This window comes from Miniopterus schreibersii, assembly GCF_964146895.1.
Source record: "Miniopterus schreibersii genome assembly, chromosome: 4".
In the NCBI taxonomy this organism is placed as follows: Eukaryota; Metazoa; Chordata; class Mammalia; order Chiroptera; family Miniopteridae; genus Miniopterus; species Miniopterus schreibersii.
The window spans coordinates 11,910,682-11,925,967 of NC_138105.1; the positions used below are offsets into that span (position 1 = coordinate 11,910,682).

At 42.2% G+C, this 15,286-nt stretch overlaps 1 protein-coding gene across 4 annotated transcripts in view; it reads right to left on the reverse strand.

The window, feature by feature from the left end:
* Positions 1 to 1,486: 1,486 nt before the first annotated feature.
* The window catches only part of FBXO38 (F-box protein 38), a 47,045-nt gene continuing 33,245 nt past the window's right edge, over positions 1,487 to 15,286 (reverse strand). For 2 of the 4 annotated variants that reach the window (XM_081135689.1, XM_081135692.1), the window contains 8 exons: positions 14,512 to 15,243; positions 9,048 to 9,148; positions 8,738 to 8,840; positions 5,815 to 5,981; positions 4,398 to 4,543; positions 3,680 to 3,783; positions 3,048 to 3,161; positions 1,487 to 2,333 (listed from right to left, as the gene is read on the reverse strand). In XM_081135689.1, the coding sequence (XP_080991815.1) occupies positions 2,155 to 2,333; positions 3,048 to 3,161; positions 3,680 to 3,783; positions 4,398 to 4,543; positions 5,815 to 5,981; positions 8,738 to 8,840; positions 9,048 to 9,148; positions 14,512 to 15,243 (1,646 nt within the window). In that variant the 3' untranslated portion in view covers positions 1,487 to 2,154. The remainder of the gene's footprint in view (positions 2,334 to 3,047; positions 3,162 to 3,679; positions 3,784 to 4,397; positions 4,544 to 5,814; positions 5,982 to 8,737; positions 8,841 to 9,047; positions 9,149 to 14,511; positions 15,244 to 15,286) is intronic. The other 2 variants (XM_081135691.1, XM_081135690.1) reach the window with 2 other exon arrangements.

The window sequence follows — 15,286 nt, forward strand, 5'->3', positions numbered from 1 at the left end:
TATATGTGTGCCATGAGATGAAAGGGGTTGGAAATCGCTGAGTTAGATTATTTGGTTGCAGGTACAGTGAAAAATGAGGTTTGGATTGAATCTTAAACAGAGTTGGGGATTTTGTATTATTTTGAAGTATCTAGAATGTTCCATATTTTTTCCTGTCTTTTACTGATCACATTTCTAGCCTGGAGAGTAGGATATACTCTTTTAGTTAAAAGGAGGGTTAGCTGAGTTAAAAGCAAGGTGCTAGCGAGAGGACTGAATGCAGTCCCCAACGCTCTTCCTAATGTAATGGAGGAGTTTTTAAAGCCTTGGAAAGGGGAGGCTTTGTAGAAAGACATCATTCACAGTGTTTTAGCGTTAGGAAAGCTTGCTGCCACGCCTGCCTTTCTGTGGACATTAATGGGGGAGGCAGCCCCTGGGACTCAGGCACCTGGATTCCTGTCCTACCTGGCCTTAACCAGCTCCTGACCACCGGCGAGCTTGTCCCTCTCTGGGCTTCTCTCCTGTAAACGAGGGGGTTGGACTAGATAAGCTCGAAGGGCCCTTACCCCTCAACAGACCATGACATATTCCAGTCCTGCACCACTTAACAAGGGGCTTATGCGCTGAGAAATGTGTCGTTCAGCAATTGTCACTATGCATGCGTCAGAGTGCACTTACACAAGCCCGGGTGGCCTAGCCCTACTACTGTAACTGTTTTCATATGGCTGGCGGCCCAGGTTTGTTGACACCATCACCACAAACATGTAACTGCTCTGTGCCAGTTTCAGCCCATCAGTAACCCATGTTGTGGCTGGACCGGCCCTTGTGGTTCTTGACTGCAAGGCGGCCCTCAGCAGTGACCGTCAAGTGAACCTGAAGGCGAGGTTTATTACAAGACCTGGATATTACACAGGACACTCGGAGCCACACAGCAAGTCCAAGGGTGGAGAGCACGGGCCCGGGCTTCTGCTTTCACTGGGCTTGAGGATGGGGGCCCAGAGTTTCAAGGGCTCATTCTTTATTGAATTTAAACCGTAGAGTAGGAATATACAGCGTGGGAAGACAACAAACAAGCCGCCCAAGGGGTCAGTGAATGAAGTCAACCAAGATCTCTCAAAGGCGCCTCGGAGGGGAGATGAAGCCTGGCTCCTTGGCCTCGCCTGTGGCTGGCAACGTGCAGCCACCTCTGAGATGGAGGCTCTGCAGTCAGACTCTCACCCTGGCATCACGGAAAGACCCGCCAGGGCTCTCACTGCAGGGTGCGTTGGGCTAAGGCTTTACAGGTGGCTGACATCACTCGGGGACAGGACTGTTTTAGCTCCATTATAATCCTACGGGACCACCACTGTACACGTGGCCCACTGTTGATGGAAAGGTCGTTACGCAGTATGTGCCTGTATTTGAAGAGTTTGTAAGATTCCTCCAGACCTTCAGTTTAAGCATGTTCCTTTTTTGCGTGGCATTTGCTCTTCTTCTTGAAAAAGAGGGAGTCAGGTCCAAGGCAAGAAAAAAGTTTTTAGTGAACTTTTATTTTTATATTCAAGATAAAGCATGTACACAATTGCATGTGGAAATAAATAACTAGAGATGCTTTGGGAAATTTTCCATTTCTCTCATAACTCAGTTGTTGTTTTTAAACTCATGAGTCTTTTTATTTGAGTTTAAGAAATAGGGCAACTATAATACCAAGAGAAAAAAGAACCACAATTTCGTACAGAAACATGTAGCCACCTCTGACTACAGGGTTCGGTTTGTTTTAATAGTAACACAAAAAAAGCACACAAGACACAAGGACTCTTTAACAGATTTACTCAAACTGCTTCGCTCGAGAAGAAAAGGCACAGATTTAGGGGTGACAGTGATTATGAATATAGTAAATGAGGCTCAGCCAAGAAGTGACTTTATAAACTAAGTCAGGAGAATGAACTCTTTCCAATGATCTGCCTTCATTAAAATGAACTTTTAAATTAAACTGTATAAACATATGATATAAAGTTGGTACTCAGGAAGTGTCTGTATAGCTCCTTTATGTACAAATCTTTGTATACAACTTCAGTGTCCTTACGCATTTCCTATATGCCAGAGCTGGGCGGCCCGGAGTGCCCTGGAGCTTTCTCTGGTGGCTGAGCAGCCCCAGCGGCTCTGCTGGAAGAGCTGGAAAGCAGGAGGGGCCAGTCAAATGTAGTCATCTTCGACCGGCTCTCCATTGACATCACAGTAGTGGATAAAAATCGCCACCACTCGCTGAAACACCCCTCTCCTCATCTGGCGCATCTCTGAAATTTCTTCTCCTATTGTTTCCATACAGATGTCTGCGGACAGCTGCCCTTTCCTTCGAGGAGCATAGATGGTGCCTTGGAAATTAGAAAGAAAAGGGGAAACGAACGATTATCAGACTCACCTGGGAAGTTGATCAAGTAAGCTAGTCCCTGAGATATGCCTCTACATGGTCATGCAATGCCACTGACAAAGGTATGTTCATGGCCTAGCTCCCAGTCAGTTTAGTTGCACCCCCCGTTTGATGCCCAAGACAGCCCATGGCTAAAGGCCGAGGTAGAGATGCACCAGAGAGACCAAGTCAGCCACAGATGCACACGTAGCTTATAAAATCCATAGACTCATAAAATAGTTTTTGAAACATCCTGCAAGTAGATATGCAAGTGTGCTAACACCTAGAAGAACTCCATTCAAACTTTCCTTCAAGTCCTCCTATGCCAAATATCTCCATCTAAATCATAATTTCCTCCATGCTACACAATGAACAGCGTGACTGGAACAAACTGAAACAATATAATTGGCAATAAGGAGTAACAAAATTATGAACAGGTAATAAAAATATCTAGGTAGGAAAATCCGTCTGAAGGAATCCTTCCCACCAACCTTCAGAGATCCCTGGTAAGTCGATTGGTTGTTGTCGGGAAACAACCAGCGATAACCCAAAGCAAAGAAAAACATTTCCATGGTAAGCGGTTCAGCAGCCACGCTGCTCCTAACTCTCACACAAGACGTAAGCATCTAACAGTGGGTGAGCCCAAACCAGAGGCACAAACAAGCCAGGTCATAGTTACTTTCTTCGTCGTCTTCAAAGTCGTATCTGGCGAAGCTGTTGGGTTCTGCTGCCCGCAGCGATCGCAACCAGGGGAAGTCAGAAATCATGGAGTACGGCGCACCGTCCACAACCCCTGGAAGGAGACAATGAACAGCCTACTGCTGGGGAGGCAACGGCAGGGCCAACGCACAGCGCTTCGTAGGCAGGAGGTAAAACGTGCTTCTGTCTCTCATGGCTGAAAAAGCACTGGACCAGGAGGGGTAAATTCTAGTTCTGGTTCTGCTACTGCTTGGTCACAGGGTCTTGCTCATCCTGTGCTTTCGCTAAGCCTCAATTTTTTTCTTTCTCTCTCTCTCTTTATATAAAATAAAGAGGCTGAGACAGGTGCCCTCAAGTCACTTCCAACTCTCAAACTGTAGCAAGTTTCAACTTTCGTCTACTCTCCGTGTTTGACACTGCTCCTGACTACGTTAGGGATGGTAAAGACACGCCCAGGGAGAGTAGCTTCTGCCCGGCTCCCGCTCCCTGCAGGTATTCCAGGCTCCGCCATCCTGACGAACTGTACGGGTCCCACTCCTGTCTTCCCTAAGACATGTCTCTCCGTCTAGTTTTAGCAGCTCTCGAGCTTCCCAACTACCTGTAGGTGCTTACCTTCTAGAGTATAGATTTCTCGGCCCCAGGGGTACTTGGGGTGCTTCTTCAAGTCGTCTTCAGTTCGTGTGGCTTCAGGGAAGAATTCATACTTAATGAGCTCTCTGGAGGCAACAAGAATAATCAAACAAAAATTACAAAACTGGAAATATGCTGAGGTGTGGGGTAGAAAGGAACTGTCAAAACTGCGCCAGGCCTAGATTCTAACGAACATTCCAACAAATTAAATATTAAATATCTAACAGAAGCAGGATACACTCAAACTAGAGAATACATATCCAGTCATGTCAAAATTACTTTCGTCACTGTCCTCAAAATCACATCAGGTAAAGAAAGCCACTCTCTAATCAAATGTCTTGTGTATAAGGTGCTTAACATGATATAACAAATGCCTAAAAAGTCTAATTTCCTGATGATGTAAAACATCAGTTTTAACTTGATTTCTTTTCCATGCCCTGAGCCTAAAGAAATGAAGTCAAATGTACGTATACAGTCTGTTCTTGGACTTTTTCTTTACATTTGAAAACAAACAGCTGCAGATACACACACACGCTTTTTAGTTTTAGGTCTTCATTCCCTCAGTCGCTCACATTATACTTCACGTTTCAGTGCCTAAGCAGCCCAGGTGAGATCACTTAGAATGAAGAATAACTCGGGTCTGTTTCTGTGGCCCTCGCAACAACAATGACTAAAAGGTCTGGGGCCAAAGGTTACTTACTGGTTGATGTTTGCTATGGTGTCCATCCAGCTGCGAATGCGAACCTTGTTCCGGACATTAGGAGGGTTGCTGAATTCATGGATAATGCAGATGTGATAGGGGTAGGGGCCGCTAAACAGCTTCTGCTCCAGCGTCAGAGTGTCCACCTGTGGCGGAGAGCAGGGAGCTTGGGACCGAGGAACAGACGCCGTAGAAATCTGTCTCCCAGAGCTTAGACACTCTTTCCTGGGAACTATGTTTTATAATCGTTGGCTGATTGGAAAATGCAATGTCATATTCAGCCCTGGGCACAGCTTGCCATGCTGGGAGTGCGGCTTAGCAAATTCTCTGCCTAGCAAGCTCAGTGATTTACACTGCACGGTTATACAAATGCCCATTCAACAGGGAATCTGGAATCAGGAGCTGATCCCAGGAATCCACTCCTGAGTATGTCCTTCCTAGGTGAGTACTGACTGCATCACAGAACTGTGAGTGTGCAGCACCACATGCCCTATTCACACTGGCTGCTGCCTCTTCCAGCTCTTTGCTCAAGAGCAGCCTGTTCGCATTGCTTCCTTCCATGGATGCCCTCCTCCTTACCCCGACTTAGGAAACCCCTTTCTGCCATCTTAGTGGCATTCATGTCTCCCTCCTTCTTGGAAAGACAGCTTCTTGAGGGAAGGACGATGCCCTGTGTCTTTTTCAGCCCCAGCACATTAGAGACACTCAGTAAAAAAAATGTGTGTTCAAATGCCTCCTCTGGGGCCAGGCTCCAACACTGACTGCAGATTGTTTACTAGCTCCTTTCAGCTTTCCTTAGGCATTAAGCAGAGTCTTATATATAATACAATGTTCACTTCTATTTTCTGTTGTGTTTTATTGAGAAATAACTGACATACATTGATGTATAAATTTAAGGCATACGGCATGGGTTTGTTTTACAAATACTGTGAAATGATTACCCCGATAGGCTCAGCTAACATCCATGATTTCGTGTAGGCACAACAGTGTCTACTCTTCATAATAATGAAGATGATGATGATGACGACTGCTTACTACATGCCAGGAACTGCTTGGCACTTCACACGTCTGAATGTTAGAATTTAATCATCATAATAACTAGGGTTCATTCTTCTGATTTTACAGCTAAGACAGAGGTCAAGTAGTCAGGTACAGGCCGGTAAACCAGAATTTGAATCAGGCAGTCTGAAACCAGTCTTGCTGAGTAACAACTACGCTCACGTTTAACTTGCCAGAAACCTAGCAGAGAAGCCTAAGTGAAGACCGGCAAGGCTGCCCCGCTTGGTTAAAAGAACTCAGAATCTACAGTCATCGCTGTGGGCTGAGCAAACGAGTAAATGCCAAATCCACAAAGGCTGAAGAATAAGAAAAGATATCACTGCCACACGTGACATCAGAAAGGGGCCGGGCGCGGTACCTGCTGCATCGGGCGTAGGTATATGATGCGGTTTCTCTCCGGAGGCATCCGTAGTATCTGGTCTAGTACCTGATCCATGTTCAGTTTCTTGCATTGTGCATAATCAAATCGGTTCACAATTGGTGCATTTTCTACTTTTAAATGCTTCAGTACCCTGCACCTGGTAGCTACAAGACAAAAACAATGGTAAGCTCTACAAATAATTTATGCAAAGTAACAGAGCAATGTATAGCCTATCTGGAATCATCCTTGGAGGACTGGCCCAACTTCTTTAGCATATAATACCACAGATGTAATAAACATCTCTAACAAAGGTCACGTACTATCATAAAGTACTACTGACAGTTATCAAAATAATTTGAAAATGCAATTCTGTCCTGTTCAAAAGAAGGTGGTCACTCGTATATACACTAGAGGATTCTTAAGGTACCTTTTCTAATCTAAGAGTTTACTGGCAAGAGATCTAAGTCCCATAGAATGACTTGTTTAAATAGGAATTATTCAGGAAACATTTACAGAAAAGAACGAATGATGATAATGATTAAATTCTATGGTTTTATGGGTAATGGTCAAATAAACGTGGAACAATTGACATGTTAGCTTACAGTCACACACAGAAAATGAGCAGAGTTGATTTTAATTCCGATCACAGGTATATAAGCAGAACCTTAAAAGACCCAGAAATATTTGTATATGTTGGTCTAAAGCTGGACAGGCCACTGTGGTAGCCACTAGCCACCTGTAGCTGTTTAAATTTAAATAAGCTAAAATGAACAATTCACTCTTCAGGCACTAGCCACAGTTTGAGCGTTCGGCAGTCACATGTGGCCAGTGGCTACCATATCCAACACCGCAGGGATAAAATAGCATGCCAAGTTGAAAAAAAATACCTCCTTCCTTTTTTTAATCTCAAATTTCAATCTGATTCAATTTTTATCATAGATTTAAACCTGGTCCAACTCAAGAGAAGATACTATAAAACCACAAGGCCGATATGCCTGATCCTGTTCACTCATTAAGGGCCTCTTCTGGATCACCTTTCACCCAGACGTCATCATCGCCCTGAGCAATCTGGCCCTGGAGCTACCCCGGTGTTTGAACAATGAGCAGTGTCAGGCCTTGCAGACGTGTATTTTCTCCTTCTGTGACGTGGCAGGAGAAAGAAGACTGGAAAGGAGGAAGCAGAGAGAGGACTAGATGGTGCTAAGGGCTCAATGGCTCTCTGCTGTGAGACCAGACATGGCCAAGGCCAATTCTAATCTCAATCATCTCATCCACCATAACTCAGCTGGTGTTGGGGTGAGCTACTTATCTAACGTACTCTGTCCCAGGAGCTGAATAATTCAGTTTAAGGCGAAAGGTTGAGCCTGAGGTCATGTGACTCATCACTAGGTCACAGAACATAAGGGAGAGTCAAGGGCAGAGGTGAAAGCCAGTCAGATTCTCAGAGCACTCACAGCAGGAAAAGGAATGAGGGGCCAACCAGCAGAGAAGAAGGGTTGTGAGGAAGATTCTCAGCCCTGAGGGCAGAACTGAAAGCCCTTGCACTGCTGCCTTAAGCTGGGCTGGGTTCCCCTGCTGTTAGGATCTTTTGAGCTTTTAAAGGACCCCTGTTCTGTTTTAGGAGGAAACTAAAATAGGACGTTGTCATTTATTAGATGTTTTAAGACCTCAGTTGTTGGAATACAGTAAAGTGCCACCTCTTAAGGGTGAAAATGGTCTAGGGTTCCCAGGTCTGGTGTTTTCTAGAATTTGGAAGAGAGGCTAAGTGTTTACATCTGTATGATTTCTCCTTTCTGGGGTTCCCCTAGTTGATGACAAAATGTTTGGTAAGGACTTTCTTGTTTTGTTTACCACCAGTAGTACAGACATGCAAAGAAAAGAAAGCCCCTGATTATTTTTTGCAATACTAATATAAAATAGAAATGAACATTTATCAGGCTTTTACTAGAAGTCAGGCCCTCTACTGAATGTGTATATCTGTACATACACAAAAACACACCAATCACGGCATTTACCCTGCATAAGTGCTTTATAAGGTTAACATAGACCATGCACACTTTACAGACTGGGAAAAACAGAGAGAATATTTAACTGCCCCACAGCAAGATGCAAGTCAGATCTTCATAATTTTACATGGATAGGTATCAAAAATATAATTTTGAGTGAAATGGAAAAATAGATTATGTAAAGGACATACTATGTACCTAGAATTTTAAAAGCTCACACAAAATAATACCCTACTATTTGTTCAGAGATAAACATGTATATAAGCAAATACACGAAAGATGGATTGGAAGAACATATACTAAATACTGAAGTATAGATGGAGGGAGCCGATGGGATTGGCAATGAGGGACCCATGGGACTTAAACAGGAAAGTTGGGCTTGGACTACTGATAATGTGCCATGAATTGAGGTTATGATTAATCAAGTCAACGAAATCCAGAGCAGTTAAGCACTTAAGGCCCAGTCACTGCTCCCTGCAAAAAATATTTATACACAAAACATGTCCAACACTGCAGTTAGCAAATGGCAGAGACAGGACCCAAGTTGAGGTTTACTGAACTCCAAAGTGCATACGTATTGTTATTCTGCTCAATCAGATCAGGTGATCATTTAGAGGAAATGGAGGGAGAGGCCAATTTTTAAAAAAAATCTGTTTATTGAGTTTTAGAGAGAGAGGAAGGGCGATGGATATAGAAACATTGATGAAAGAGAAACATTGATAGGAGGCTGTTTTAAAAGATGAACCAAGCAAGTTTCTATACATGGCCCCTCACAAATACTACTGAGTAATTATTTGAGAACTATAGAACAAGGACAGAATTAGAAATAATTCAAAGTAACAATTCCTTTATGAGTCCTTAATTCTTTAAACTCATTCACGATGCTCTTGTGTAACAGGAGCCCAAATACATACCATGGATGAACATCATCTTGGGACAGTCTTTTAGCACCAGATCTGTGATTCCACAGTTGGTCATAGTGACTCCAACAAGATTTTTGGACTTTAACACAAGGACCTATGAGGAGAAAATTTTTAAGTTAGATGTCTCTTTCTGTACTGTCTTTGGACAACTTAAATGTTTTCACTGGCAAAAGTGAGAAGCTGTTGCTACCAATTTCTTCTGTTTAGAGCAAAGAAAGTATATAAAGATGGAAACTTTAGGTCCTTTACATTATTCAGGACCATGGATGGCCTGAAAGGTGAGGGAGGGCTTTTTCTTCACCTGCACGTGGTCATCCTCAATCACAGGGTCACTGGTACTGGTGGACTTATCTGCTGTCCGCTTCCGCTTCATAGCATGCCGCGGCTTTGTTTTGGCAACCTCTAGAAAAAGCAAAAGGTACATGGTCCCCAATGGAATATAGTCAGCCCACTATTTACAAATGATGGTTCCTAAACAAGATTACCCTCCACTATCTCAAACATGGTATCCCTTTCCACACCTGGGCCATTCCAACAGTCTAAGGAACATTCCATCTCTAGTCACCTCAGCCATCTGAATTATCATTGGTGGATTAAACTCACCAGTTGCCTGCTAAACAACTTTAAATTCTCAACGGCTGCTTAATAGCTGCATTTCAATGCCTGACATTTGGAGCTATGCTTTGGACCCACCTGCTCAGTTTTACTCCATACTATTATCCTCGTCATCTCCCACTGCCAATGCCTCTGATGCCATTAATCATTCTAGCTCCTTCTGCCCAGAACAACTTTTCAGACTTCACTTTTGGAAATACTATCCATCCCTGAAAAGACAATCTGAAAAGTCACCTGCTCTACAAATCACCTGGATTCCCAAACATTATATAGTGCTCTGTCTCTGTAATTCCCTGTATACTTTTGTTTCTCCATTTGAACTAAAAGCTCCTTGAAGGCAACAACACTGTCTTATTTCATTTTTGTATCAATGTCAGCCACTAGCAATGAGCTAAAATGAACATTTATTGAATGAATGGCACCCAGCATTCACTGAATGAATGAATGCATCAGAGATATGTAAGTGGAATAATAGTAATAATGGCAAGTATTTCCTGAGCACTTACTGTGTGTCAGGCACTTTCTAAGGGCTTCATTTGCATTAAAGTAATTTAATCCTTCTAACAGCTCTCTGAGATAGATTTATTCTTCTCCTTATTTTAAATTAGGAACCTGAGACAAGGGAAGCTTGTGAAGGTGGAACCAGAGCCAAGCCCAGGCAACCTTGGGCCAGTCACTATGCTAGAAAATGTCTAATCTTTTATCTGCTAAACGCTAGTTGGTAAGGCCCTAACTCATTTGCTAGTTAGGTCCTAAAACATGCTAGTATTGTCCTAAAACATTTTGTTTAATAAGTAAAGCAAATACGATTTTAAATACAAGTTCTAAATTCATCTCTAAAACTTAACAAGCACATATACATTCTAAACAAGACACGAGAAGTTAGTGTTCATTTTGACAGTCATTTTGTAGCGGAGCAGACCCTGGTTGAAGACCAAGCTTTGGGAATGAAATCCCATCGCACTGCCCTTTCACACACCACTACTAGACTACAAACTCCACTGGTAAGACTCTAACTTCAGGCATGAAAGACTGTAAAAAAGATAGGAAGCAGGTGCAAACACTGCAAGCTGCCAAAGGCTTGGGCTTATAGATGGGAGCTCTCAAGAGTCAGTCCACGTGTGTTTTTTTAAATATCAGAACCTTTCCTCCACCATCTGAAATCTTTGTGAGCCCGGCCGGGCGTGGCTCAGTGGTTAAGTGTCGACCTAGGATCCAGGCGATCAGGGTTCGATTCCCGGTCAGGGCACATGCCCGGGTTGCGGGCTGCAGCCGATCAATGACTCTCTCATCATTGATGTTTCTAGCTCTCTCTCTCCCCTCCTTTCCTCTCTCTGAAATCAATAAAGATATATTTTAAAAAAAAAAAAAAATCTTTATGAAATCTTACCATACAAAACAAGTGAAAGCTTTGATTGAAGCCTGAAAGGGAACCCAAGGGTTCTACCCATCAAACTTCCTACAAGGACCCCAAGCCCAAGCAAATCCCTGGGGTTCTAGGAAAAAATAAAAACTACTGATCTAGGCAACCCAGTGAAGGCTGCTTTCCACAGTATTCCTGCAGGAACTTCGTGTAAAATCTAATCATCTTCACTGACAAGGCATCTTCTAAAGGCAGCCTATTTCACATACCAGACAAAATTCACACACCTGTTACAACCAATTAGAAGTCCTGGCTCCCTCTCCTCATACCACAGAAATGAAAGCGAACAAACATACAGAAAGCAGGTCTGTTTCATTCCTCTGTGACAGTGTTCAAGTAAGAATTTTCTATTAGCAGTCTCCTTTACAATCCAACATTCAAACTCCCCTTCCTGGACTGCTCTCTCCCCTCTGCTCTAATTCATCAGAATATGGGGTTCAAAGTTAAATTTCCTGCTTTCTAGAGTGCCCCAATTGGTTATATTTTCTAAGAAAAGTTATAAAACTAAGTCACACTTTACATGACAATAGCCTTGAAAAACAAAGGCTTCCCCATGTAAAAGGAAAACAGAGTTCATCCTGTTACTTTCTTATGTCTCCTTCTTTGTTTAGGGAAAATTAATCTTGTTTGGAGACAACTGTTAGTAATTTCATACATCCACCACAGCAGTTTTCAACCCTTTTCATCTCATGGCACAGAAACTAATATCTAAAATTCTGCAGCACATCAAAAAATGTATATTTTGCCAAACGGACACAAAAAAAATATGTGTAACTTTGATTCACTCACATTGGATGGCCATTGTGTTGGTTGTTATTTTTTTATTTGACAATCTTAGGGAAAGAGGTCAGTGTCCCTGACAAAACAGTCATGTGTTGCATGTTTTAAAAATTCTTGCAGCACACCAGCTGAAAACTCACTGATCCACCAGCATCAACATACCTCATTTGATGGTTCCTACCACTGATTAAGTTCAAAATTATTCACTGAGCCCCATTATTCTAGAAGCTGGGCATATAATAGCGGACAAGCAGACACTGTCCCTGCCTTCATGGAGCTCATAGTCTATTGGAAAGACAGTAAAACACGAAATTACAACATAGTGTAGTTAACATTAGTGCAGAAGATGCTACAGAACACAGAAAAGCAAACCAATCCAGTCTCAGGTGTCAGGGAAAGAAGTATTTATGAGAACCAGACCATATCAATCCTAAGTGTTATTCTTTGACAATCTAATGAGTTATTTTTGTGATATTTATTCTATAAAATATTATACAATGAAAATTAAAAACAACTTACAGGCATTTATTATCAAAATAGGAAGTCACAAGACAAGTAACTATATTAACTTCTAATATGGTTTCAACACTACATAAAGCCATAAATTGAAAACTAAATAAAAAACTCATGTTTTTTTAAAGTAATTTTAAAAAATCCGTAACAATCAAGTTTGTTCCTTTATTAGTTGGCTTCTTCTCCTTAAAACTTTTAAAGCAGGATGGCCAATATAAAAAACATGCCAGATGAAAAATAAGTTGAAAGCCATCCAAATAACTTGTTCTTTCCAAAAGAAAGCTGGATGATATCAAAACCAGCACTTCAACAGAAAAGATGTTATTGAAAGTAAATGAACATTTGTGTCGTTTTTAAAAAATATTAGAAAATAATTTACCTACTATATACAGATTAGCTACATACATGAGAAATCTCAAACTGGAAAAAAAAAAAATCACAAGGTAAAAGATGTAATTTACTTAAAAAATAAAAAGCACTATATAAATGAAATATATATTTTTGATTCTAGGAAATTAGTTAACCTAAGTTCTAGTTACAAAACAAATCAGAAGGAAACAGTAAAAGAAATTGCAGAACACAAGGCAAAACAGAAGTCACAGTCCCCTACCCCCTATGGTTAACATAAAGCATGTATGTTAAAAACAAAAATAAGCCCTAGCTGGTTCAGCTCAGTGGTCAGAGCATCAGCCTACAGCCTGAAAGGTCTGGGGTTTGATTCCAGCCAAGGGCATGTGCCTCGGTTGCAGACTCGATCCCTGGCCCCATTCAGGGCACGTGAGGGAGGCAACCAATCGATGTGTCTCTTTCACATTGGTGTTTCTCTCTCTCCGTCTCTCTCCTTCTCTCTCCCTCCTTTCCACTATCTATGAAAAGCAGTGCAAAAAATATCCTCTGGTGAGGATTAAAAAAACAAAACAAAAATAAAACCAAAACCCCTAAACGGTAACAACTATAAAACTACCAAAAGACATAAGACAAAATAGGAGACAAAATAATAGTCTCTAAACAGGAAGGCACAGTGTTGCAAAAATGATAATCTTTTCAATCAAAGTAACAGAATTCCAAACAAAAACCAGGATTTGTTTTTAGAGCTTGAAAAAATTATTATACAATACCATTCTAAAAATAAATGATAAACATATGACCAGTCAAGGAACTTCTGACAAAGAATAATGAAAGTGGACAGAGCACTGGAATAGAACCGAATGCGCAGAGATCAACTTAAGAGTATCGAAGGTACAAGTGCAACAGAAGGTGTCCTAGGGGGGTACTTCTGTTTAATGGGGATTCTGTGTAGGGCACAGCATCTCTGTCTGGGGAGATGAAAAGTTCAGATGGATGCTGTGAGGGTTGCGCAGTGATGTGAACGTGCTTCATGTCAATGAACTGCAGACTTCAAAACGGTTAACATGGTAAATTCCGTTCAGTATAAAAATTCCATAAAGCATTTAAAATTCAAGCTGGGAAAAAGTATTTTCATCATCTGGCAGAACTAGTTTTTGCAAAGCATAATGAAATCTTCAAAGAAAGCTCAGATATTTTAATATGAGTTTATGCTACTATGATTAGCACATACTTACGTTCTCATATTTATCTTATAAAAGCTTATTTTTGTTAGTTTAACATCCCATGATGCAATCAGCTCTATTTAGTATATTTTAAAAAAGTGACTATGTTCTGAGGCTGATTTTAAGATTTTGAACTTGAGGGAGACTTAGATAAAATTAAAATATATTATTATTCATTGATAGGTAGGTATACATGCTTTAGTAAAGGCAGAGATAATTTAAAAATAAGGTCAGATGTAGAAACAGAATTATGACTAAGAAATGTGCTCACCCCAACCATACCTTGGTGTTCACGTTATAAATATTAATGAAATTATATACATATATATGTTTGAGTATATCTTCACCAAAATAATCCTCAGCTAAACTGCTGACTTACCTGCTTATATCCTGACAAAGGCAACTAGATACAAAACTAAACTTCAGAAAAAATTACTAAGTAACTACAGAGGGAGATGTAGGGGTATACCCATATATGTTTCCACAGCCCCATCAACTCCAGGCCTTACCTTCTGGCTAAGGTTCAAAACTTCACCCATAGTAAGACTTCCCTGCATGTGGGATGGGAGTATTGGGACTTACACAGCAGAATCAGTGTTGTAGTTAGGGTCAATATACACGGTGATATTTTTTTCTTAGAAACAACTTCTTGAGTTTTTCTGGGTTGGATGCTTTACAATCTGTTTTACATACCTTCCCCTCCCCCCATCACTGCTGAAAAGTAGCTCAAAATCTGTAGGATCACAGAACCCCAATGTAGAATTCAGTTTGCCCAACTGGACTTATGCAGGAAAACCTATAGCATGAGCGAATACTTCTGCGGTCCTACCCTGCAGTTGCTAGTCCTGGCAGCATTGTCATACCTGACTCAGATACCAGCGGGACATGGGAGAGTCTGCTCCTGGCCCTTGTTAGGGGCCTCCGAGGGTAGTCTTCATGAGACTGCACGTCACAGCTCTCAGGCTGGGAGCTCCCCCTCCTGTCCTCACCTGTAGCCCCAGAGCCACTCCCATCGGTCCTCTCAGGATGTGCTGGGCCTGGAGACCCCCCGTGGGGTAGAGTCCTAAAGGACAAGGTGGGTCTCGTACCATCCGGGCCACTCACAACACAGGCTCGGCTGGCTGAAGGACGTTCCTCATCAGAGCACCTGCCAGTTCTCCTTTGGGGTTCCTGGGGCCTGCGACAGCAGCATCTGGGACAGACAGAGCTCTCTGCATCTCCCTCCTCCATGGCCTCAGAGTCCTCTGACCCAGCAGGGGAGCAGACGCACTGCCTGGGCACATCCACTTCGGGAGGGCTAGGCTCGGAAGAGCCGCCGCTGCTCACCGTCCTTACACAGTCAGGGCTTTGAGAAGCAGTGCTGAGCGAGCTGGAGTTTCCCGCTGTGCTGGCGGCGGTGCTGCAGCTGGGATAAACATCCTTGTTTTTTTTCTTTTCAGGAGTATCCCTAGCTGCTTTCATATCAGCTTTGATCTGCTCACTGGTGACCTGACAGCCTTTCTCACAGCTGCTTTCCTCGAGGGGAAACTGCTTCGACTGGCCCATCTGATGGGAGGTGTACCTCTTTCGAAGTGGAGTCTTGCCTTTTCCACTTACTGCTTATAGAAAAAGAAGAATGGCCCAAGGAAAAGAAAAGAT